Raw genomic sequence first — 24,525 nt, forward strand, 5'->3', positions numbered from 1 at the left:
CCTCAGACAAGATGGTCCCCCAAACAATGCTCATCTCTTTTTTTTTTAATGTGTCAGTTGGTCTGTTTTTCAGAAAAGGCATGAGTCACTTGAATGTCAATTAAATTTCTCTTATCTTTTCCTTTATTTAGGAGTCTTTAAAAAATCTTCTACTATAAATGAGCCACACTTATATAGCTCAGAGTAGATAATGAAAAGAGTAAAAATAAACATCATACATAATCCTATTACCAGAAAGGTAAACATATTTTCCTCATGTTGGGTCTGTGTCCTGACAAGTTGGCATCCTGTTGTATGTGTTCTTAGGTTGCCTGCTTCCCTCCCTTGCTGATACTGGCAGCCTGTGCATACCTGCAGCATAATTGGTTTCTGTTAGGTCACAGCAAGGCATCACCTTCTCAGCTTGGGCATTATCTCTATGGGCCCTGGGAGTGGCCCTCCAATTCTGATGTGCCACCAGTTTTCTTCCTAAGCTGTCAAGTTGCTCTTTGATAGCAATGAAATATCTCTTGTTTGTTCTATATCTGCACTTACTCTGAATATAGAGAGAAATGAAGCAGGGCCTTTGGCACGTCCTCACTTGAAATGGGGAGGTGTGTGGACTTTTCATGTCTGACGCTAAGACCATGTGGTCATGTTTCCCCATCTAGTAGGGAGATCTCGCTCCTCTAGCCTTGGAGTTTGGGAACCCTGTGAGGGGAAGCACAGTCAGGAAGGAGGAGAGGACGATCCAGGCCTCAGGCCTACTTGTTCATAGGCAGTCTGACAGGCAACGGCTGGGTTGGCTGTGGTGTCAGCTTGAACTTTGTCTTAAGAGAAATGGGAACCATGGGAAACCTTTGAAGGATTTGAGGAGAATGATAAGGTCATGTTTGCATTTTAAGCAGTCATTTTAGCCTCAGACTGGAGACTCAGTTGTAGGGCAAGAGAGGTAACAGGTTGCCAGTTAGGGGGCTGCTGCAGGGTCCAGGTGGCAGTGAAGGGTGATGTGACAGTTGAGAGTAGAGTGGTGATTAAGGGGAACACCCTGGGCGGAGCTGACTGTGACCTGAGTAAAGGGTGGAGTTGAAGGTGACTCCAGTTTTTTGTCTTCCAACAGCTGGGTAGCATGCCACTGGGATGGGGAGGGCTGGCAAGAAAAGGTGCTGTGGCAGATCAGGGACTTATTTGGGGCATGCTGAGATTGAGGTAGGCCAGAGGTGGAAATCTGAGTGCCGTCATAGGCATCAGTGCTGACCGTGGGAGCGCTGGAGGGCAGCCGCATAGGGTCTGAGGATGGCGCCGGTGTCCTTTCAGCACACAGCCGCCTTTTCTTGTTTTTATAAAGTAACAGATGCCAGGCCCATCTGTAGCTCCCTGTTGACAGAAGAATAAATCCCAGATACTCAGGAATGGTCCCACACCCACTTACGCCCCCGCCTGTGACATTCCCTCCTGGCCACTTACAGTTGGGTGTTCTGGAGACCATACTGGGTGGTACGCTTCAGCATCTCCCAAGGAATAAGTCATTAGTTTGTTACTTTGGAACAAGCATGCTTTAATTCTAGTGACATTTCCAAGGCTCTGAGGTGGATTCCACATTCAAAAGAATACCCCCCAACTTTATCAAAGCCAGCAGCAGAAAGGACTTATTTGGCATTTGATGGCAGTAGAACTATTTTAGAAATGTCACATTGTCCTTACTGCCTCAAGGGTGTGTTTTAATAGCGTGGGTGCTCGCCTCTGTAGTGACTGCAGTCGTTCTCGAGTGAGATCCATGGTGGTCACGATCACTGCTCTAAGTGAAGGATGGGTTCTGGGTGGAATGGCAGGCTGGCCCCTCGTTTACGGAGAGCAGGTTTTCCCTGTCATGAAATTATGATTCACTGACACATTTTTGGCACCTGTGTCCTCAACGCTTTCATTACCCCCTCTGTCTAGACCCCATTAGAGTGGCTGCCTGGGGTGATAGAAAAATCCTCCACAGGCAAATCCAAACTCTAACCCCAGCCCGCCATCCTCACTTGATTGTTCTGAGCCTCAGTTTCATCTGCTAGTGGCGATGCAGTAATACCTAACTTGCGAAGAGTCACCAAGTATCTTGGACCATTCAGGCTGCCATAACAACTTACCATAGAGAGTGGCCCATAAATAACAGAAATGTATTTCTCACCATTCTAGAACCTGGGAAATCCAAGATTGAGGAGCTGGCCGTCTCAGTGTCTGGTGAAAACCCACTTTCTGGTCCTTAGATGGCTGTGTTCTCACAGCCTCCTCCCAAAGGCAAAAGAGACGGGGAGCTCTCTGGGGTCTCTTTTATAAGGGCACCAATCCCATCACGAGAGCTCTGCCCACATGACCTGTTCGCCTCCCCAAGGCCCCTCCTGTGAATGCCAACACATTGGAGGTTAGGTTTCAACATATCAGTTTTGGAGGGTGACACATACTCAGCCTATAGCACTGAGCCTTGGATTCCTCACGTGCAAAGCAGAAGTGCTCTCCCTTAATGAATGATGGCTCAAGGCTTGAATGAAAGCAGAAGTCAATCAAGTGTTAACTCAGCTTAGTACAGTGTCTGTCGCCTTTTGAGACATCTGTAAGATACGGTGCTAAACACTTGACATCCGTCCCCTTATTCAGAGAGGTATGCTGTTTCTGCCCTAAGCTAGGTGCTCTGATTATCCCCATTCTGCAGATGAGGAAGCTGAGGCACAGGGAGGGGATTTGCCCAAGAAAAAGGCAGGAGGATGGTTCCAGGGTCTTGTGTTGCTCCTTGTGTATCTGACGGGCACCCTGGAGCGGTGGGAGGGGGTTTTGGCTGAGTTTCAGCCGTGCCCTCCGGCCTCTTGGCCACGGAGACGAGGCATACTCAGAGGGCCTGGCGTGGCTCTTGTGTGAGGCCAGCGTGTGGTGAGGTGGGGGCCGGGGGCCGAACAGCTGAGCCGGCTCCAGCTCCATACCCCCTGCCACTCATGTGCCCCAGCTCCCAGTCAGCGCTGGGCTGGGGGGCTGGGGGCTGGGGGCCTGGGATTCCTTCTGGCCTGATGGAGGCAAGGAGCAGCCCCCTCGGCACAGAGGATGCTTCCGTCCTCATTGCTGTTTTCGATATCACTCATTTCCTTTCTGCGACTGCTTTATTGTTTCCCATCCTCTCAAGCAGTGCTTTTTGATTTCCGGTAAATTCCTCTATAATCGCACTCTCCCCCAGAAACAGGAGATCATAACCGATAATTTCTTTTCTCGTGCTGGGTATTGCAGTTCGAATGGGGAGGTCAAAAGTTGAACCTTAAGAGCAGGCGTCTCACTTCCATAATTTAGGCTGTGCTTCCACTCTCCTGTTCCACAGCTGATTAAATTGATCTGAAGTTAGGTTAGGAAGTAAAGGGAGATACTTTTGTAGAGTCTTAATAGCTCAGCACCTTGGATTCTGGTTAAGTACCTCTGGAAGCGTCACAGAAGAGCAAGCATGTCAGCAACCGCCGTGTGCCTTCTTGGGTTTTCAAGTGAGTCTGTGTTAAATTGAGTCACACGCCGATTTTAGAACTGTTAATTACACAGAGCGAAGGTGTCCTGCGTGTATTAATCACGCAGTGGAATAACACATCTGTTTCTACTTCCCTGCCTTTGTGTGCACGGGAGACGGTGAGGTGTGGATGGTTCCGGGGCAGGAGCGCGGCAGGATCCTGCGTCCTGGGTTAATGTGTCCCAAATTAGAAAAGATACGTGGATGATGACCTAGATTCTTGGTGGGTGTGTATGTGTGTGTGTGAGAAAAGTATTCCAGTTGGGTTGCTGTCTTTGTCTCCTGAGGAATAGATGTTTAACGCCACGTTAACAAGAAAGCCAGGTAGACAGGGGGTGTCTGAGGGCACGGTGAGGCCTTGAATGACCGTGCGCCAGGAGGTAGGAGGTGGGATGTGGGCACCTCAGACAGAGAGGAAGACAGGGCACAGCGAGGTGGACCCTCCCAGGCCTCCGCTGAGTGCAGCCCACGTCTGCTTGGCCCACGTCCAGTCTCAAGCACACTTAGCTCACTGCTGAGCGAAACCACCGTTTTCTTCATGGCTCTCATTTCTTCGAGAGGACTTATTGGTTGAGCCTCCCGAGGATATATAATTCCAAGGAGCTCTCTCGTTTCTGTCCCCTCCTGTTGTTCTGGGATTTTATCCTTTGCAGCACCAGGTCATGGGGTGTGGAAGGAAAGGACATGGGCTCCCCTGGCCTTGAGGCCCTGCCCGCCTGCCACAGGCCCATCCCCCCTGCACATTCATCTCCAGGAGAGAAGGAATCTCGTCCCTTCCAGTGGCTTTTGTTCACCACGGCGGCACTTGGATGCTTAGAGACTGATTTTGGATATACTTCATCCTGTCTTGCTACTATTTTAATCAGCAGCAGAGTCATTCAGACCTCAGCTAATTAATGTCTTAATCCTGAGTTTAATGCCCAGAGGCTGTTTTGTGACCTATGCATATTTAAGGGGGAAAAAAAACCCAGATTGCACAAATAAATCTCAGCCTTGTCCAGTTTTTGACATTTCTAGCCTGTTGTAGGGGATGCTGGGCCTGGCCTCCCCTCCTCCTCCTCCCCTGCCTGTGGCACTGTCTGGGTATGATGATGGTCAGGGGCATGGCCACAGGCCTGGGGACTCTGCAGGAGTCCCCGCATCACCTGCACGTCTGCCACCTCCTCTTTCCAGTCCAAGAGCCTGAGCCATTTTCGGCCCAGACTTCTTAACTGCATACATGTCGTCCTGTCCCAAGCCTGGGTCCTCTGATCCTCGTGGAGGAGGTGGCCTTGATCCTTTCCTGGAAATAGAGGACTTGCAGATCCTATTTCTTACCGCCATCCCACACATCCTGGAGCCAAGCAAGGCCAGGGCTGAGCCTGACACCAGGCGGCCCTCCCTCTGCAGGCCCCTGGGACAACAGAAGTTGGACCATGGCAAAATCCCTGTTTCCTCATCTTTTCATGTCCAGGAATAATAGAAGTAGCCTCGTCAAACTCAGCACAGTCAGTCCTTCCTGAAGATAGAGGGAAACTGAATACTGGAAAGTCTTATTTTTTACAGTAATCTTAAAAACCATTTCTGGTGCTTGTGTCCTGGAGATACTGGGCCAGGCTGGACACCTGGCACCTGGACAGGACTTAGGCCCAGAGTGCCCTGTGGGTAATCAGGTGAGCCAGCACGCAGCAGATGCCTGTTCTCAGGGCCTTTTAAAGCTCGGATTCAGTTGGGCCAGGCTGATTTTGTTGGAGAACCAACTGCCTTTGTGGCATAATTTGTCCTGGTTTGTTTGACGGGTTGTGTGTATGTGTGTGTGTGTGTTTTTTAACGTGACTTAAAAATAAGTTCTGAGTAAATCAGGTAGAGGCCTCGTTTTTCATCTTCCTCCAATTCAAATTGGGAAAGAAAGCAGGCCTCAGCATCAGTGGTTGGAGGTTCTTGCATCTCTGATGGGAAGAGAGTGTGGTTTGGGCACCACGTCTCCTTGGAGGAGAGGTCGGCGGCCTGTTTTTCCCAGCCCCTCTGCAGATCCGGGTGCTCTTGCTGCAGGGAGGGGCTGAGGGGAGAGCCCATCATGCAGTTGGCTCCTGGGGTTCAAATCCTGGGGCTGCCTCTTCCTAGCCGCATGGCTCAGGGCAAGGCCGTGGCTGTGGCAGTTTGGGCTGCTGGAGCCTGTGCAGGGCAGGCCTAGCTAAGCGACATCCCACCCTGGCTGCCAAACTCCCCAGGGTGGAGTGGAGGAAGCCTCTTTTTCTTTTTGAAAAGAGCCATGAGCTCTCAATTTGGGCAGTAAGGTGTTTTCCAGGTTTGGTGCAACGCCCAGGTACTATTTCTAACCCTGATTCCTGCGTGTCTGTTTTGGGCCAAGCCCTTGGGGTGCTGCAACTCTGCCTTCCAGGACCACGGCCTTCTGGGGAGGAGACTTAAATATAAGAGAAGTCAACGCATGGTGGCTCTCTGAGGATTCCTGTAGATTGCCCTGGAACTGTAGGGAAGGGGTACGAGGTGTGGGTCAGGTGGGAGCTGGAGGTGAAAAGGCCTGCGCGGAAGAATCACTGCGGGGGTGAGTGCAGGCAGGTGTTGGAGACAGGCATGGGAAGCCTCAGGAGCAGTCGAAATCCATCCCAAGGACATTTAGAGGCCCCCAAAGCTTTTAAGCAAGGAAAAGCATGGTTACATTTGTGTTTCTTAAAGATCCTCAGCCACTGTCCGTGAGCAAAGAGGCCTGGAGGCAAGAAGAGACTGGAGAGTTGTCCAGGCTGAAGGCAGTGGGGTCTGGATGGAGGGAAACGGAGGGTGTGAGAGAGGTTGTAGAGGTAGAACTGCAGCCCTTGGTCATCACTTGGATGTGAGAGCAATGGGCAGATGCCAGGAAGGTGTATGGGATGCCCTGCAGGTGTCTGTTTAAAGCAGCAGGGTTGGGGTGGAGCTGTGGGCTGAGCTGGAGGCACCTGGAGGACCTACAGGTGGAAGCACAACTGAGAGGCCTGTGCCAGAGATGGGGGTGGGGGGTGGGGTGGTTTGGGAGCAGGAGAGGGAGATGGAGGGGGGGTGGCAGCCCAGTGGTGCCAGAGGAGGCAGGGCTCACTGTGCTGCTTCCTCTCAGCGGTCACGGAATGCCTGTGGATTTGGCAGCCTGGGGTCCTTCTCCCACACATTGGTGAGAGAGGGGCTGGCGGGGTGGGGTGGGAGGCTGAAGGAGAAGAGTGGGGTGTGGGAGGAGATGGAGGAGAGGTCTGAGATAGAACACGAAGCTGCTCCCACTCCCCTCCCAAAGCAGCGACGGCTATGGTCTCCCGTCCAGAAATGTGGTGGAGTAGCTGGGGATAGAGCTTGCCCGGAGGAGGAAGGCGAGGAGGTGGGTGTGGTCACGGGGGCCAGGTGGGCTCCAAGCCCAGGCGTGTGTTGGGGTGCTGAGCCGGAACCACCCCTTCCCTTGTAAGTGGGTGGGTGGAGGGGAAGGCTTGGAGTTAAGGGGATAGAGAGGAGTTCATTCGTGCACTGAGAAGGGGAGGAGGCCCGAAGAGGGGGTGGGGGGATCTTAGGGAGATAAAGTTGAAAGGAGCCCTCCTGCCCTCGTGCCCCCATGCAACTCCTAGCACAACTGGGACGGTGCCGAGGCTGGTGGGGCTGACGACGGGGAGCTTGCCATCTCATGCGCGCTGTCGCAGACTTTCCTGCAGGCCTGGTGGCCCGGGCTCATGCCTGCAGCAGGCACAGGCCCCGGCTCAGCCCTCGTGGGGGTTTGGCCAAGCCCATGTGGGTGTGTGGGCACAGCACCTAGGGGTCTGAAATGTTGGCAAGGGTGGTGGCTGGCAGGATGCACCAGCGATCTCAGCCGAATAGAGGGGCAGAGGGCTGGAGGTGGGCACAGCCTGCGCCCGGTTCCCACCTGTGTTGTTGCTCTGGTCATCCCTGCGGTGGAGAACAGAGGCCCACTCCCCACTTAGCAGGACTCGGCAGGCGGCAGTGAGGAGCGAAGCACCAGGGGCTGCTAGGCTACCCTGTGAGTGGATTTGGACCTCGGGAGCTGAGCTGCCCAGGCTTTGGACCCTCACCTCCAGGGCACAGGAAGCAGCTTTCTGTTTCCCAGGTGGCACTGCGCCCAGCCCCCCTGGTGGAGAGAGACACCTTATGACTATCAAGAGCCAGGCGTCAGGCTTCAGGGCCTGCTTCCTCAAGAAAGGAAGGATATTTGTTTGGAAAAAAGTCTCACCGGGCTGAGGGGCTTATCTTTTCCACATTCCCCAGAAGGTTTTACGGTCTTAGGAGGGCGTCACGGTGCTGCAAGATGCCTTCGTCACTTCCCCGTGACAGATGGCTGGCTGTCCCAGCTGGATGGCACCATGGAGACAGTGTGAGTCACTGGCTGGCTTGGGCTGCTTCTGTGACGTCCCCAGAGGTTCGCTGCCTCTGATGGAGGTGGGAGCACCTCCGCTGCCATCCTTGGCCTTGGTCAGGCTTCAGGGCCCTGCTGACAGCGACTGAACGGAGGGGCGGGCACTGGTCTACCATCGTCAGACACTCTGGCCCTGCTCGTCTGCGGGGTGCTGGAGTGTGTTTTCTGCGTGAGAGGGAGAGGTAGTGGAGGTGCGTCACCCTGTGTAAAGGAGGTGGAGCTGGCCAGGGGGCATGCACTGGGGACGCTGGGCTGCCGCTGAAATGCCCATGGCCTGGAGTTGCTTATCTGAAGCGGAGGCTGAAAACAAATATTTACGTGGCTTCTCTAGCTGAGTCTTACTTGGCAATGAGGTTGATTGCAAAGACCAGGGACCTAACCAAATTTGGACAATTTAACATGAATTTATTGAGCGGGCCCCAGGACCCCTGGGAATCTAGTTGCTAGAGGCAGAGCTGAGTCTGGGAAGGACAGCAGGGCCTCTTGGTTGCACCTGCCTGCCCCGCACAGCTCCCCTCTCTTGTCTCCTCCTCTCTGTACACCTGCCGTTTCCACATTCTTAGCTGTACTCCTGGCTGGAAGTGGCTGTTCCCACCCCACCTCCAACCCCTGGGTCCGTAGGGGGCCTGACGGGGCCGGGAGATATATTCCTGGGCTGCCCCAAGGGCAGGTGGGTGGGTAGACCTGCCGGTAGACCAGGTGACCTCTTCAGCTACCTGGGCAGAGCCCTGGGAGTCTGCACATGTGATTCAGGTCCGGCAGCCTTGCCAGGTAGATTCTATCCCCATGTTGTGGATGGGGAAATGGAGTCTCAGTGAGGCAAGATGTCTGGCTGCAGAATCTGGGTTTCTTCGACCACGCACAGTGGTTTCCAGATCTTATAACTAGAACCAGCCTGCACACCCAAGTCTGGCGTTAGATCAGGATGGGCAGTGCTGAGTGCAGTGTGTCACTGCTGGGGCGCGGTGGCCCGTCCTGCTGCCACCCCCACACCCCAGTGGCCCTTCTGCAGCCTGGCTGGGCACAGGCTGGCTCTGTGCTCCTCCCCAGGCTGTGCAAGGTGTGGTGCATCCCAAAGTCTCCCGGAGGTCGGCCAGGGGTGGGGGTGGGGCGGTCCAGCCAGTCCCTGCTGGGCATCACTGACTTTGCCACTTTGTTCTCTCTGAAGCCGGGTCTTTAAGACGGACATGGAGCTGGAGGTTTTGCGTTACACCAACAGAATCTCCAGTGAGGCGCACCGGGAGGTAAGCGGGGCACAGGCTCCTCGGAGCGCCCTTGTAGCGCGGGTGGGCAAGCAGCATGGCTCTGAGTGGGGCGAGAGGGCCTTACTGAGATGGATGGTCCCGGGGTGGCCCTGTCCCCTGTGCCATGTGAATGGGTAGCAGGTGTCGCTTCTGGCAGAGACCCAGTGGTGGCTCTTTTCTCTTCCCCGATGGGCGCAGGACAGGGACAGCAGGACCTCTGCCCCAGTTCCTCACCTTAAGACACCCACCCCACCCTCTGAATATTTCCCAGCAAGAAGTCCTCACTTCCAGGCGGGTAGGGCTCTCCGTCCTGGCACTCCTGCAGTTCCTGCTCCTTTTAAAGGATCTCCCACCCTTACCCGTGATTCAAAGACATTGATTACCGTCCTCTGTTTTCCAAAAACAGCCTCCCTTGCGTGGCTCTTTCCCAAACCTTCCCACTTCACCTGAGGAGCAAGAGCAAATAAGGAAGCGTATTTCTCATAGGACGTTCAGGGTGACTGGGAGAGCCTGGCGCCTGCTTAGTGACGGCCACAGCTTTGCATCACGAGACAGATAAGGGTCATTGGTGGGCCACAGTCTCTTGCATGAGTTCGTTTTGTGTGTGTTTAATGACAGCTGAACAAAGGAAACCTTTGAGGATAGGATCACTGTCTGAGCATTAAGTATTCACCAGACATCTTGGTTAAATCTTGGCCGCCATCCGTCTGCCGCCACCTGAGCCGTGTAGCTTGGTGCCGGGTGCTCACGGGCTCCCAAATGGAAGCGCCCCACAGTGGTTTAAATAAACGGTATGGCTCTTGGAGCTTTAAAAAAGTTCTAATTCGTCACATGTCTGCACCACTGTGTGCACATATCATTTTTTCTTTTTTTTTTTTAAGAAGAGATTTCTTTTGAAAAAGAGCTATACATTATTTATAAGGCAGTGTTACTTATCTGCTTAATACAAATGTCTTTGCTTAATATCCATCCTCCAGGTAATGAAGGCCGTAAAAGTGGGAATGAAAGAATATGAGATGGAAAGGTAAGCCGCGGTGTTTCTCTGGGTAAAGATTAAAAGTAAAAAAAAAAAAAAAAAAAAAAAAAAACACAAAAAAACACAACAATTTATGTTCTCTGAGCAAGTAAGTACCAGATGAGGCGCCGCAGCCCTGCGCGGATTGAGTGGAGACCATGAGCAGGGCTTCAGTGCCGGGTGCAGGGCGTTTGTCTTCCGACTGTGGCCACCTCCCTGGCTCTGGGCAGTGTCTGATGCTGATGGTCTTTGATGACTTTTCAGGATGGCTTAGTGCCCCATCAATCCACTCTCGGACTCGGTTTCTGCAGTTTGCAGGGAACTTTACCAAATAGCTGCCATGGTGACTCTGAAAGCCACTGGTAAAGCAGCTTGCCGTTGTCCTGTGTAAACAGTGCCATTACGTCTGCTGTGCTGGGACGACTGGGTCAAGGAACGGTTAAGTGGCTCGTAAAGGGGCACTCCAGCGGCCTCCAGCGAGCCCCTGCCTCCCGCCCACCCAGCCCTTCCTGGGGCGGCCCGGCCGTGATGAGCTCCTCAGCCCGGCTCTGGGACCCAGGGCTCAGCACATGCTGCTCCTGGCTGGAGGAAGCCCTGGGGTCACACCCACACTGCCCCGGTGGCTCTCCTCCCGCCTAGGTCCTGGGGCAGGAAGCCCCCCATCCAGCATCTCCCCACCAGTGACAGTACCGTCTGGAAGCTCTGCTGGGGAGAGGACATAATGAGAACTGCGTATTTGGCTTCCGTCCCCCAGTTCCTGGCACAGAGCTTCTAGAACCCTTCTAGAATTCCTTCAGGGAGAGCGTCCCTATTCACAATAAGCCCCTTTCAGGCACACCTGAGCGACTCTTCGAAGGTGGGGGCTGGTTGCTAGAGGAACCTCCAGAGAAAGCTTAAACAGGCTGGGGCGGAGGGGTGCAGGGCAGGCATGGAAGCTCCTCGCCCCTTCCCCCCTACCTTGCCCTGGGCACCTGTCTCCTGTTCGCCCTTCCTGAGCTGTATCCTTCCCAATACAGTGGTAATAGCGCGTAAAGCACTTTCCTGAGTTCTGTGAGCCGTTCTAGCCGTTATCAGACCCAGGAGGGGGTCATGGCAACCACCGGTTTATAGCCAGGCTGTCATAAGGGCCAGAGACCTGGACTTGTGACTTGTGTCTGAAGCGGGGACAGGCTTGTGGGACGTGGCCCTTAACCTGGGAGGTCTGTGCTAACTCTGGCAGTTGGTGTCAGAATTAAAGTGTAGGACGTTGAGTTGGTGACCACGGAGAAGTGGAAAATTGCTTGGAGTGAGAAACCCACACGCTTGGTGTCAGAGTGTTGTGAGGACAGAAAAAAAGAGTTGCACCTTTACGGCCACCCGCATTCTGGGCTGCCCCTTCCTACCTGGCCTTGCAGGACCGTGGTGCTGCCTCCCCTTCCCCACTTTGCAGAGCCCACCTGGGTGCCGTCAGGGCCCGCTCTGTGTCCACGTGCCCCTCACAGCCTTTCTGGTCTGCCCGCAAGTTGTCTGCGCAGCGGGCGGGGGGGGGGGGGGGTGTTCACCGTCATGTGGCTCGGGGACAGGCATCTTTTTCCGAGTCTAACCCTGAAGGGAGTCCAGTACAGAGGGCGTCTGTATTTCTGTCCTCTTACCCCGGGTAGAAAGAGGTTAATGTGGCTTTGAGGGTCCCCGTTGCTGTGGCGTCCAGGAAGGGACACGGAGCACGAGCTTCATCGAGGACCCAGCTCTGTCGCACTGGAGGAGGATGGGGACGGGCACACAGAGCTGTCCCAGCTTTTGCCTTCACGTGGTCTGCTGCCGCGTGGTGTCTGCTCTGGTAGTCCCAGAGTCCTCGCCCCCGACCAGGATCTGGGACAGGAGTTCTGCGGGGCTGCCTGGGAGGTGGGCCGGGCAGCGGTCCCCCAGACGGGCACTGCCCCACAAATCCGTTCCCAGCTGAATTGGCCTGTGGCTGGTGCCTCGAATAAAAATAACCCAGAAATTAGAGCAGGACTAGCTTGCCCCCGAGTGGAGCCCTGCGGTCTCCTGCGCGCCGGCGGCCTCGTGTCCTCAGCTGCTGGCAGTCCTGCTCCAAAGCTGGCCCCTGGGAGGCACCTGAGCTGCCCTCCCACCGGGGTCCAGAGCCTGAGCCTCTGCAGCTCAGGCTGGCCTGTGCAGCTCTGGCCAGGGGCCCTCGGAATATTCCCCCAGCTCCCTATCCCCTCCCAAAGCCGTGGACGTCTGTTTTCTCTTCTAATGAGAAATTTCAAATACCTATCACCCTCTGCAAAAAAGAAAAAAAGAGTAGGACAGTGAACCTCGAAGTCCCCACCAGGGTTTTTGTCTCCTCTTGTTTGGCTGTGGTATTTAAAACCGAACTGACGTCATGTCAGTTCAGGTGTCAGTGCAGCCGGAGGTATCTCAGGGGTTGGGGACCTTTGCCCTTTACAGGGACCACCACAGCTAACCAGATTACTAATTCCTTAATCTTGTCACTACCTGGCCCACGTCGGTCCGTTTGCGTTTGCGTTGGGATCCAGAGGCTGCACGTTGAGTTTGGCTGCTGTGTGAAGGGGCCTCTGTTCAGCTGAGCTCTGGGGACATCGTACCTTTGCCTTCAGACTACTCGGTCCCCCCCCCCCCCGCCCTCCATTCTGTCCCCTGGCCCCACAGCTGTGTCCTCTGTATCAGGGGACACTCTCAGAGGAATGAGCCTGAAGCTCACGCCGGAGCCTCCCTGAGGGAGCCCAGGGGCATTACTTCCACTCCACTGGACATGCGAGGTGTGTGCACTGTTGTGTACCTACTGTATACCTTGCCGCCCGCGGGGCTGACTGTAGGAGGTATGCCATGGAAGCGGTGCCTGCCCTGGGAGCAGAGAGCGGGAACCTTCCTGGGGTGCAGGGTTGGGGGGTTGGGGACTGCGCCCAGGAATAGCTGAGGCAGAGAAGATGTGAACAAGAGACGGAGTCTGTTTCTGAGGGACAGGTGGGCAGGGTGACCTGTGGGGGCAGAGGGTGTCACCCCCAAAGGCGGTGGGAGGTTGGTTGTCCTGGGACATTGTCACGTCTTGGGGTGTCCCTGGCCAGGCTCGAGGAGGGCGCTCCCTACCGCCGGTGCCGCCCAAAGCCCGTGGGGACACTTGCAGTGGTGAGCATGCGGGCTGCTGGCTTCCCTCTGCCCCGAGCCTCCTCCCCACTGGCACATTTCTCTGTCACTGCCCAGGGTGGGTGGGGGGGTGGGGGTGGGCTGCGACACAGTTTGTGGTCTGCGTCCTTGGGAGGCTGGAGGCTTCTTGAAGTCCCGTCTCCTTCATGCGCAGGGTCTGCCCCACAGGTGGTGTCAAGTCTGTGTGGGGGGCGTGGATGGGAGACAGAAGGAAGTGGCCTGAGCTGTGCTTTGCTGTCCTCTGTCCCAACGTGAGCTTTTAGACTCCTTCCTTAACTAGGTGGGGCTATAAAATCTCCCCTAGCGCAGGTGTTGCTTCGCCGTAGGGTGTGACCGTTTTAGTGCAGGCCACACTGATTCCCGGGGAGGCCCAGGGTGGCCAGACTCCTGTGCAGGCCACCGACCCACAGGGGTCCAAAGAGCATCCGTAGACCCTGCGGGACCTTCTGCCGGGAGCGTGGCCAGCCCCAGCCCCACAGAGGGACACAGGGTCAAGAAGAGCAGGGACTGGTGTGCAGCCGGACTGGAGGCAGGGGGCAGTAGGGGACAGGGGCCGGGGGGCGCTGAGATGGGGCTGATTTTCTCAAAAGAGGGCGCACCATCAAGGCAGTGGGTGCTCAGACTAGGGCTGAAGAGACGCTGGCCGGGAAACCGAGTCCTAAGCCTCATCCCTTTTTGTTGTTTTATTATCAGAGGCTTGTCATAAAATCTTGAGGGCATGCAACACACACACACACACACACACACACACACAAAAACGAAAAGAAAGCGAGCTGATGGCGTTTATGAAGACCCGTCCTCCTTTGTGCTGTGCCTGTGAATAGGGTTTTCAGAGGAAACGATCATCTTCCGCAATCGAGGTGTGGTAAATTGTGTTAGGCCAATACGACGTTACCGTGCGGGTAAATGGGGCGCTAACAGCAGGGCCCAGTCAGGCGGTGCGTCGCCGCGTCCTGTTATCTCGTGTTAGTGGCGGAACCAGCTTGTGGCCGGCTGGCGTGGGGCCGGCAGCTGGAGCGGTTACCTGCAAACACTAATTTAGAGCATGCTCAATTGGCTGTGTAAGCAGGTCCCGGCTCACATTTGCCACGAGGAGATTAATAACGATGTTTTTTGACAGCCTGGACCTTAATTGAAATTATGTGGTCTTCCTCTCCAGGCTGTACAGGGGGGCGTCCGGGCCTTCCAGGACAGCCTCCGTGCGGGTTGTGTGAGGGCTTTATGAGGCCAGAGGGTCTGTGAGGTGCGTGTGGGGGGGTGAGCACGGCCGTCCTGCTCCCCAGGTCGAGGAGGACCCCGGCCCTGCCTGGAGACCGTCGACAGGGCCTGGGTTTTCTCTGCTCACGCCTCCTGCTTTCTTCCAGGCCTTTATTAATGCAGCGCTTGCCCCCCGCGCTGAGGTCTGTGGCCTTTCCCTGCCCTCTGGCCGGATGGAGCAGGGCACCTCCTGGGTGTTCAGTGTGCCCGCGGAGTCCGGGCTGGGCTGCGAGAGGGGGGCCCGGGCCGAGGGCCGAGGGCTGAGGGGAAGGGGTCTCCTGCTCTGACCCTGCACGCCCAGGCACGCACGTACACACACACACCACTGACACCGCACACACTCACCCCAGACATACACTAACACCACCCGCCGACACCACATATACACATACACACACGCACACCCCCACACACACACCACAAATGTACACACACATCTCCCACCGTCACCACATACACACAGACACAGCACCCACTGGCAGGACACACACATCACAGGCACGCACACACACAGCCACTGCTCCGACACCACACAGTCACTCACTGCCTCGTGCGCACACCGTAGATGTACACACACGTATAGACACCACCCATTGATACCAGACCCTCACCCCCCCACGCACCACAGAGCTACACACGCAGACACCAGACACCACACACCCACCCATACACATGTAGCACCCGCCAGACACACACACAGACACCACCCACTCACCCGTACACACCCCTCCACTCACCCACACACGGACTTACCGACACCACCTGCTGATACACACACACCCCCACACACCTCCACATGCCGTCTCTGTACACATACTGCTACCCCAGCACACTCACACACTGTGGACACATGTATCACACACAGCTGCACAGCCCCCCACACACCACACGCATCATACACACCACACGTATACCCCGCATGTACTGTACATGCACCACAGACACACACATCACACAGAGACCCCCCAGCACATACCACACTCACATACTGTGCACGTATATACCACACACATACACACTGCACCACACACACCCACGCCTACACACACACACTCCATGTAAGCTGTTGGGTCCCGGGTCAAGTAGTTGATCTTTTTTACTTTACCCACCCCCCGGAGCAGGTTGCAGGACCCTTGATATGTTGTTCAAGCCATTTTTTTTTCCTTTTTTGAGGATTAAAAAATTAAACTCCCATGAGGATAATTGGAAGATGGGAGAGTCTATAGGAAACCCCACGACCACAAGCCTGCTAACTCGTGATTATGGCTGTAGGAAGCACAGGCAGCTGACACAGAGAAGGTGCTCTTCCTGCCCCCGCCCCCAAGCCTAGGCCTCACCTGGCACAGTTGACCTCTGAGCTCATCCCTCCCAGCTCCCCGCAGATGTCAGACACCCTTCCCCCCGGTGATGACACTGGCTTCTCCGTTACATCTGCACGGGCTGCACTCTCAGGTCTCCAGAGACCACCGACTCTTCTCAGATTAGCTCCCTCCTCTTTGTCCATCCCTCCTGTAATCACTACCAGGCCATCCCCCAGGTGTGTGGACCTGCGTGGACCCACGTGCCCCCCCCCCCCAAGGGGGCTCTCCCTGCCTGGTGGGCGGGCATGGTGGTCAGACATGGCCCTGGATGGCTCTGGCCGTGCCCCTCACGGGTCATGCAGAGGCTCCACGTTTCATTGGCAACGGATGTCACCAAAAGGCCCGTAGTTTCCTCCTTCCGGGAAGTTCTGGAGATGTGTCACTTTCGGTTACCTGGGAGTGGTCTGACCTAATGTGGCCTTGGCCTAGGCAAGCCTGGGCATCAGTGAGGCCACCCTCAGGTTACCTTTCCCCGTGAAGGTGCAAGGGTTCCTCTAGGGCATGTGTGGGTGCAGATGGCCTCGGACTCCAAGCCCGCACGGTAAGAGCAGATGCAGTGGGCCTGGTCACCGTCCCGGGCAGTGTCCTGTCCCCTCCGTAGCAGACCTCCTCTCCCCACTGGCCACCTTGAGGGATGAGGCCACGGCACGGCTCGTTCAGAGAGGGCCCGCGGGGACCGTGGGTGTGCGTGCGGCGGAACCTGCCCTTCGTCCTGTGTTGTGAGGTTGATACAGGTTTCCTGCCAGCACTTCCTCGGCTGTTGGAGACGGGCCACACATGGCTGCCACGAGAGGGGTCAGGAAACCCCCGTCTGTTAGGTAACCCCCTCAGGAAGGCAGCCCACGAACACTGCACCCAGCTGGCCACACTCAGTGAGCTGAGCCCTTCCCAAGAGCCGGGGCCACCGTGGAAGGACAAGGCCTCGGTGTTCAGAACAGCCTTTAGCTCCTGGACCGTCCCATCCCAGGCAGGCAGGATTCCGTGTGCCCACCAGCCTGCTCTGTCCACACGCCCTGACGTGACCGAGGGGAGTAGCTCCTGGGGACTCAGCGGAGCCTGTGTCTGAAAGTGTCCCCGGGGCCCTGGTGGTATAGCTTACAGCAAGGAGGGCTCCTTTTGCCTGTAAGAGTAACTAACTAGAAAACGGGTACATTTAGGGCACAGAGCAGCGGGCACTGAGCCAGAAGGATGGACAGAGAACCAGGAGGAAATATGCAGGCTGGTCACACAGCCGTGATTAGAGCTCCTGGGGACAAAGCAAAGGAAGGAGGCATTTCCTTTTCAAATGCCCAGGGAACTGTCCCCCTGAGAATCCCAGTAAGTAGCAGCGGTGCCAGCAGGCATCTTTATGGATTTTCTTGTAGTATTTCACCCTTGAACCCGATTCTGACTGTTGACCTCTGATAAATAGGTATCCTCAGTTTAACGCTGCAGGAGGCCTACTAGGTTTTATCAGGAAAGGATGTTGAATTTTGTCAGCTGCCTTTTTGGCATCTCCCTTGGCCTTTTGTGCGTATGTGTTTGAGGCAATTGATAAATTTTTAATTTTGTGATAGTTTTGGATCACAGGAAAGTTAGAGGAATATTAGCTAGCTGCCACACACCCCACACCCAGCCCGCTACCCTCATCATTAACACGACTGTGGCATGTTTGATGTTTGTCACAGCTCACGAGCGATGTTGACACGTTATTACCGTCTGAAGTCCACGCTTTATTCCAGTTTCCTTACCTTTTACCCGATATTCTCTTTCCATCCCAGGATCCCACCCAGGATACACCATTGCCTTTAGTCGTCCTGTCTCCTTAGGCTCCTCTTGGCTATGACAGTTTCTCAGACTTCCTTACTTTTCAATGACCTTAACAATTTTGAGGCAGACCGGTCAGGTATTTTATACAAAGTCCTTCAGTTTTAGTTTTTCTAATGTTCTTCTCAGAGTTAGATTGGGGTCACAGGTCATCGGGAGGAAGACCGCAGAGGTCGAGTGCCGCCTGCAACACATCGTGTCAGGGGTAAGGCTGTGAACCTTGCACATGGCTGGTGTTGACCTTGATCACTTCCCTGAGGCAGCGTTTGTCTAGTTTCTCCACCAAAAAGTTGCTCTTCCCTCACTCCTTCCCATACTTGACTCTGAAGGGGGTCACTGGCTAGCCCACACTTACGGAGTGGGGACTTATGTGCTTTCTGCTTGGTGAGGAGTATGTGTATACACTCTTCGTGATTCTTCTGTATAGGGGATTCATCTCTTCTTCCCCATTCATGTTTTTCTTTCCTTTTTTAAAAAAGATTTTAGTTATTTATTTATTCATGAGAGAGAGGCAGAGGGAGAAGCAGGCTCCCTGCAGGGAGCCCGGTGTGGGACTCGATCCCAGGACCCTGTGATCATGACCTGAGCCGAAGGCAGGTGCTCAACCACTGAGTCACCCAGGCGCCCCCCATTCATCTCTTTCTTCAATCACTTATATACTTATATGGAGTAGTAGATGCTTACTTTATACTTTGAGTTATAATCCACTATTATTTATTTTCTTGCTTACGTCATTCTAGCTTTGGGCACTGGGGGCTCTTTCTTTTGGCTCCTGTGTCCCTCTGACATCATCTGCCCCCGGTCATCTTGCTTCTTGAGCACTGCCTTGCTCTATGGCACTGCAAGATGCCTTGGGCTCATTTTGTTATGTACCCCACTCCAGCCCCAGAATGAGCCATTTCTCCAAGGAGCCCAGGTTCCTCTTATCAGAACATGACATTAGATACCAAGATCGGGCCCAAGGCGTACCTTAGATGAATTTTACGCAGAGACTTCCTGGTGTGGAGCTAGTGTGGCATCCCTGGCACATACCCCACGTCATCAGGGTGGATTCCTGCCGTAATAAGCTGCGGGACTGAAACGGGGAGGCAGTTTACAGAAGTGGTGAGAGCGTGGTCCCTAGGACACTGGTGTGTCCTGGGTCTGAGTACCAGTGCTGCCACTCACTGGGAAAAGGACAATCGTAGCACCTCATAGGGTGGTTAGGAGGTTTCAGCGAACCAGCATATGGACAGTATACAGACTGGCAGCAGCATGTTGTTACTTTTTTACTAGCATTTTGTAAAGATTCAAAATAGGGGATTGAGCGGTATGTTTTTTTAAACTCCTTTTGCCATGTTTTGAGATCAGCGTTTTTGAGATTGTGATTTGGGAAGTTCTCCACATTTTTCTGTTTTCTAGAACAGTTTAGAAAGCAGAGGAATTTTGCAGCTGATGGAGCTAGAGGGTATTATGCTAAGCAAAACAAGTCAGTCTGAGAAAGACAAATGCCATATGATCTCATTCATATGTGGAATTTAAGAAACAAAACGAACGAGCAAAGGAGGAAAAAAAAAAGTCAAACCAAGGAACAGACTCTTAACTATAGAGAACAAGCTGATGGTGACCAGAGGGGAGAGGGCGGGGGGCTGGGGGATTTAGGGAATGAGGGTTAAGGAGGACATTTGTTGTGACGAGCACTGGCTCATGTATAGGATTGTCGAGTCACTATACCGTGCACCTGAAATTAATATAACACCGGATATTATCTATACTGGAATTATAATTAAAAACCTAGTTAAAAAAAAAAAAAAAGAAAGAGCAGAGAGGCTTGTCTGTTCCTTGAACATTGAAAGAAGTCCTATAATCCTGTCAGAACTTACCATTTCTTTGGCGGAGAATTTCTCAGATAATTTTTCAGGTTTTCCTAAGGGATTGTTTCAGCCTGACTTTATCCTTTATCCCTCTTAAAGTCAATATACTACATTTTCCTGGAAGGGTTTTTTTTTTTATCATTTTCTTTCTTTTTAAAAATTGAAGTATCGCCAACATATAATGTTAAATTCGTCCTTGGAAGAATTTTGAACTTACTAGAACCCAGTTACTTTCTTCTTTTAAATCTGAAAAAAAAAAAAAAAAAAAAACCTGTCCTCCGTGTCTGTAGTTGTGCTTCCTTTCCCATTCTTGCCTCTATGTCTGCTCTTTCCATATGGAGGAGCTTTGCCAGAATCTTAGCCATTTTGATCTTTTCATACACTCAGCGTGTAATTGTCAGCTCCACTGCTGGTCTAACTCCCAGAGCCCCAGTTTTATGACTCATTCCTTTCTCTTCCCTTCCTGACCTGCTTTGGACAGCCATCTTTTAACTTGGTCAATTGCAACTTAGTTAGCTTTTTTTTTTTTCTCCGCCTTCCTTTCTCATGGAGTAATAATGAATTTTGGCTCATGTATTTTTGAATGCTGCCTTTCCCATGTCCTAAGAAGTTGTGGTTATTTGCTCTTTGACCTAAGTAATAAACTAAGAACAATTCTTCTAATTTCCAGATAGATGTGGTTAGTTAATTTCCTTGGTTAATCTTTGGCCTTTAGTTTCCACAGAGGACCACACGATTCAAGTGGTGAGACTTAGAGTAGTTAGACAATGTCTGTATAAATTTCATTTTTCTTAGTTTGGAGATGTTTCTTTGTGGCCTATTGAGAAACATTTTTGTCAGGATTTCATGGAATAAAGTGAAACATTAAACATTTATTGGAAAATTTAAAATTTTTATTTGTATTTTTTTAAATTTTTATTTTTAGGGTACATACTTTGCTGTACCTTAGATCAGGTTTCTTGTCTCATTCCAGTCTTCTGCCTCCTTGGCTATTTTTTGTACATTTTCTCTAGGATGAAAAGAGGCAGTTTTATGAATTCTGCTTTGCAGTTCTCAGATTTTTGTTTTACTCATTTTCATACCAGGTTGCTTGAGGGTTGTAGGTTGATGATTGTTACATTTTTTTTTTTATTGAGTATTTTACCTTTTTACAGCTTACAGGAACCCCTTTTGACCTAATTAATGCTTTCGGTCTTGAATCCAACTTGCTCTGCTACTGATTTTGCTATTAAATGTTTTCTTACTTCTCATCTTCCTGGTGTATCTTTGCTTACTCCTGGCTTCTGACTTTGTTCTTTAGCTGTAGTTTACCTGTTCCAAAGGCAGGGCCCCTGAGCGTTAGGAGAGCCATTGCACCTGTCGTGATGACCAGAACCTTCGCCCTCTGATGCGCTGCCTCATCTGGTGCTTCCTGGCTTCGGTACCACCTTCCTGGCTCTTAAATTTTTTTTTCTGTCATTCTGGAAAGTTGGTGAAGTTTCCTATGTTCAAGGGTTAGTTTCCTATGTTCGAGGGTACTTTTGGTGTAGAATTACTTTTAAACTAAGAAGAAAAGGTCTGTATTTCTCTTGTGGTCTCTACCTCTGTGAGAAAGTTAAACAACATGGATTCCTCACTTTGAAAAATGAGAAACTCAGCATGGTTTTTACTTTTTACCTCCCCCCTGCCCCCTCCTCCAGTTTCTTACCGTCGAACTTCTCTTTTCGGTCAGTTATTTCCAACGTTTGTGTTACTGTATAATCTTTTTCCTAACGGTTCAGAATAAGCGCTGTCCTACTGAGTCCAGCGCGGCCCCTGTTTTGTGCCACGTGTGCCCTTTCCTTGAGTGCTTTTACTTTGGCCTTGTGCACGGGGACGTTTTCCTGTGGCCTCCTCTGTGAAGGAGGGTTTCACTGGGTATTGGATCTTTGTTCCATGAAACCCATTCCCTCCACGGTTGCCAGAGATCTTTGGCAGATCATCCTCTTTCTCCTTTCTAGGGAACTTTTATATTTTCTCACCTTGATGCTTTATAGGAGTCTGTCTTTATTTTTGAGAGTGACAGTACTGCCTGAGGATGGGTGCCGTCTTCTTGGCGCTGACCTGGGCTTCAGCCGACCTGAGGGAGTCAGGATCCCACCAGCCTTGCCAGCTGGGTTGGAGGCCCCGGTGAAGGCAGCCCTTTGAGAAGAGCTGTGAGCCCCCTGTGTTGGCGTGCGGTTCTTCAGCCAGTAGTGCAGAGGTTGGGGGGAACAGAGGACTGCACAATTCAAGTGGTGAGACTTAGACCAGATGTCCTGTGACTTAGGCCAGTGAAGAGTAGAGCAAAGAAGCTGTCCTGCCTTTCACACAGTCCAGAGGAGGGGAAGGAGGACATCACCTGTCGACTTTGATCCAGGTGACAGGTCCGTGATGTCAGCAACAGCACTGTGGAGTCAGGAACAGCTTGGCCACCAGCGAGGCTGGTCTGTCTGTGGAGGACGGGCCAGCAGCTGTGGCCATTTGCACACCCAAGTGGGAGTGCCACACCTCTGTGTCTCCTATTATCTCACTGGTTACTCCCCAGGGGCAAGCATTTATCCCCCAGCGTCATGTTATCTGAGACCTATGATATCATTTATATTATTCACTCCCCGGTCTCTCCGTGACTTTCTCCTCAATTACAGAGGCTAAAGGGGTGACCCACTGGGGGCCAGAAGCTATGCAGACAGGCCTGGAGTTGTCCCTATGAGCTCCCAAGATGGCCCAGGATGTTCTTTAACCTGAACAGTGAAAACTTTCTTTACTTCAGGACCTTGCTTTTAAATTCCTGTTGTGCATGTATCAGGTCCCTGGACACCTCCTCTGGCCCTATCTTTTCTCTCATTTTTTTTTTTTTCTCTCTCATTAATTCCTACTTCTGCACCAGTGGGAAGTTCTCAGGCTTCTCTTCCCATTCACTTATGGTAACCCGTGTACACTGGCTCTGCTCACTCATTACACTGGGTTTATAACTTGGCCACCGCGACTTTGGTCTGGACGGCCCCTTCCCGCTTGCGCCCGTTCTCTATCCATGCCTGCCGGCTCTTGCTCTTCAGATGTGCTGCCTCATGGATCCCATGAAAACACAGGCTGCAGACCTCCGTTCCTCCCGTTTCCCGCAGGGAGACCTGCTCTGGCTCCTACACAGCTGCCTGCGAGCTGTCTGACCCCAGATATGGGGCGCTATTGAAGGAAGGGGGAGGAAAGTTTGGGTTGCCTGTGGATTTGCTGTGCAAGGTGAGCCACCAGGAACTGAGCAGAGGGTTGAGCCACGTCGTGGGGTGTGGCAGCGCTGAGCCTTCTCTTGATGGCAGTAAGAAACACCTTCCCTGCAGTGGGCCATTGCCTGCATTGGCTTTGGCCATACCCCATTAGCTATTAGATGGCCTGCCTCCCCCCGGGACCCCTGCCTGCTGCTCCTATGGGCTTCTAGAAGCTTCTGTCAGGTTAGAGTCTTGATGGGGGGACCCCCAGTGTCCCACCTTCTCACGCCCCAGGAGGAATTTTCTAGCAAGACAAAGGCTAGAGTCTGTAATCTAGTAGTCTCTGGGCTAGACGCCTAGTACACAGGCAGCTTTCGTTTGGCTCAGAGTCGGGTTTTCTTGGTTTGTTTTGAGTCAATAATGGAAAATCAAGAGACTTTTCTGGCTTTTCCTAGAAATTGAAATACATGGTAAGCTTGGGCTGGAATTCCTAGGGAGCAGCAACCCAGTTGGAGCTCAGCGGCTGCAGGCACACGCCACAGGCCCCACCCCTCCCCGTCACCTCCCCAGCACCAGGCCGACCCTTTCCATCACCCCTTTACGTTGCTTTCAGGCCGCAGCTGCTTTCACAGTCGAGAAGGGTTTCTCATACCAACGTCTCTATCAAACGAAGGAAAAATAAGATAGTCAAAGGGTCATGTATTTTAAGAAAAATGGGAGAGCTATGGGGGAAAAAGAAAGGCTGCTTCTCAGGTTTCATGTGTAAATTTCTGGTCGGCCTCACTGGTTAACAATTCACCTGCCAGGTGCCCCCCCCCCCCCGGCCACACCCCCACCCCGGAAGAGCCTTTCCCTTTACCTGAACCCCCCCCCCCGCCCCCCGCAGCCAACAGGAGGGAGGGGTGGGGGTATAGCCTGTGGCCAGTATCCATCCAGGAGGGGAACCAGTTCTGACCCAGAGCACCACCCCGAGTCCCAGGAGCACCCAGCGCACAGCTGTCCTGTAGGAGCCATTGTCAGGCTTCAGCACCCAGGGCAGGCAGACAGTTATGATTTTGCAGCGAGGTTTGGTACTGGTCTTTAGAAAATTCTCATCCACCTATTACATTCTGGTGCAGAAAGAGGCTCCCTGTGGGAGCAATTATTCTGGGCTGGGAGTTTCCCCCTCCTAACTCAGAATTCTGTAGATGTCACAAAGGGTTTAATCCAGGAACTCAGAACGCCCGCTTCCCTACCTGCCAGCAGGCACGTCTGCTCGTGAAACCCGGAGGTAGTTTTCGATGAAACCACAGAGCGGGGCTCTCCGCTTCGAGGCCCCCAACAACAGGCTCTGGGCACCAGGTCCTCTGTGGAGCCAGGCTCATGTCCCCCACACGCCCCCCAGAGCAGGACAAGGAAAAGCATGGGGTCGGGGTGGCCGGTCAGAGGGCCTGGGCCAGCCCTGCCCCGCTCAGCTGCTGCGCACCTGCAGCTCTCCCCGACGCGGACTCTCCGCACACGGTGCTGGGGGGTCAGGAGAGGTGAGGGTGTCTGCGAGGCAGCCTGTTGATGGCTGGTGGTGGTGACAGGCCGAGGCCAGGGGTCTGGGCAAGCGTGTTGTCACTGTGGAGCACCCCGGGTTCCTCGTGGGCCTCTGGCGCTGCCGTGCTCCACGGTCTCCTCCTGTGCTCTGCTTCCCTGAGCAGAATGAGATGACGGCCGCTGCCCTTGGGCGAGACCCTGGCCGCGAAGGCTGGCTTCTCCGGGCTCCGGCACC

At 53.3% G+C, this 24,525-nt stretch overlaps 1 protein-coding gene and 2 long non-coding RNA genes across 6 annotated transcripts in view; 1 reads left to right on the plus strand and 2 right to left on the minus strand.

Moving 5' to 3' along the window:
- The window catches only part of PEPD (peptidase D), a 109,238-nt gene that overhangs the window by 36,119 nt on the left and 48,594 nt on the right, over positions 1-24,525 (plus strand). For both annotated transcript variants that reach the window (XM_072782251.1, XM_072782252.1), the window contains 2 exons: positions 9,052-9,127; positions 10,105-10,151. In XM_072782251.1, the coding sequence (XP_072638352.1) occupies positions 9,052-9,127; positions 10,105-10,151 (123 nt within the window). The remainder of the gene's footprint in view (positions 1-9,051; positions 9,128-10,104; positions 10,152-24,525) is intronic.
- On the minus strand, positions 1,554-10,903 carry LOC140607745 (uncharacterized). The gene is made up of 3 exons (XR_012009652.1): positions 10,833-10,903; positions 7,701-10,525; positions 1,554-1,844 (listed from the first exon to the last, which is right to left on the minus strand). It is a non-coding gene; the product is annotated as an uncharacterized lncRNA (long non-coding RNA).
- On the minus strand, positions 17,552-23,968 carry LOC140607692 (uncharacterized). Of its 3 annotated transcripts, XR_012009647.1 has the most exons (6): positions 23,764-23,968; positions 23,364-23,429; positions 23,049-23,220; positions 19,576-22,749; positions 18,683-18,788; positions 17,552-18,178 (listed from the first exon to the last, which is right to left on the minus strand). It is a non-coding gene; the product is annotated as an uncharacterized lncRNA (long non-coding RNA). The 3 variants fall into 3 exon arrangements; XR_012009646.1 differs by having other exon boundaries at positions 19,576-23,220; XR_012009650.1 differs by lacking the exon at positions 23,049-23,220 and having other exon boundaries at positions 17,553-18,178; positions 23,764-23,967.

The sequence above is a fragment of the Canis lupus genome, chromosome 1, assembly GCF_048164855.1.
Source record: "Canis lupus baileyi chromosome 1, mCanLup2.hap1, whole genome shotgun sequence".
In the NCBI taxonomy this organism is placed as follows: Eukaryota; Metazoa; Chordata; class Mammalia; order Carnivora; family Canidae; genus Canis; species Canis lupus.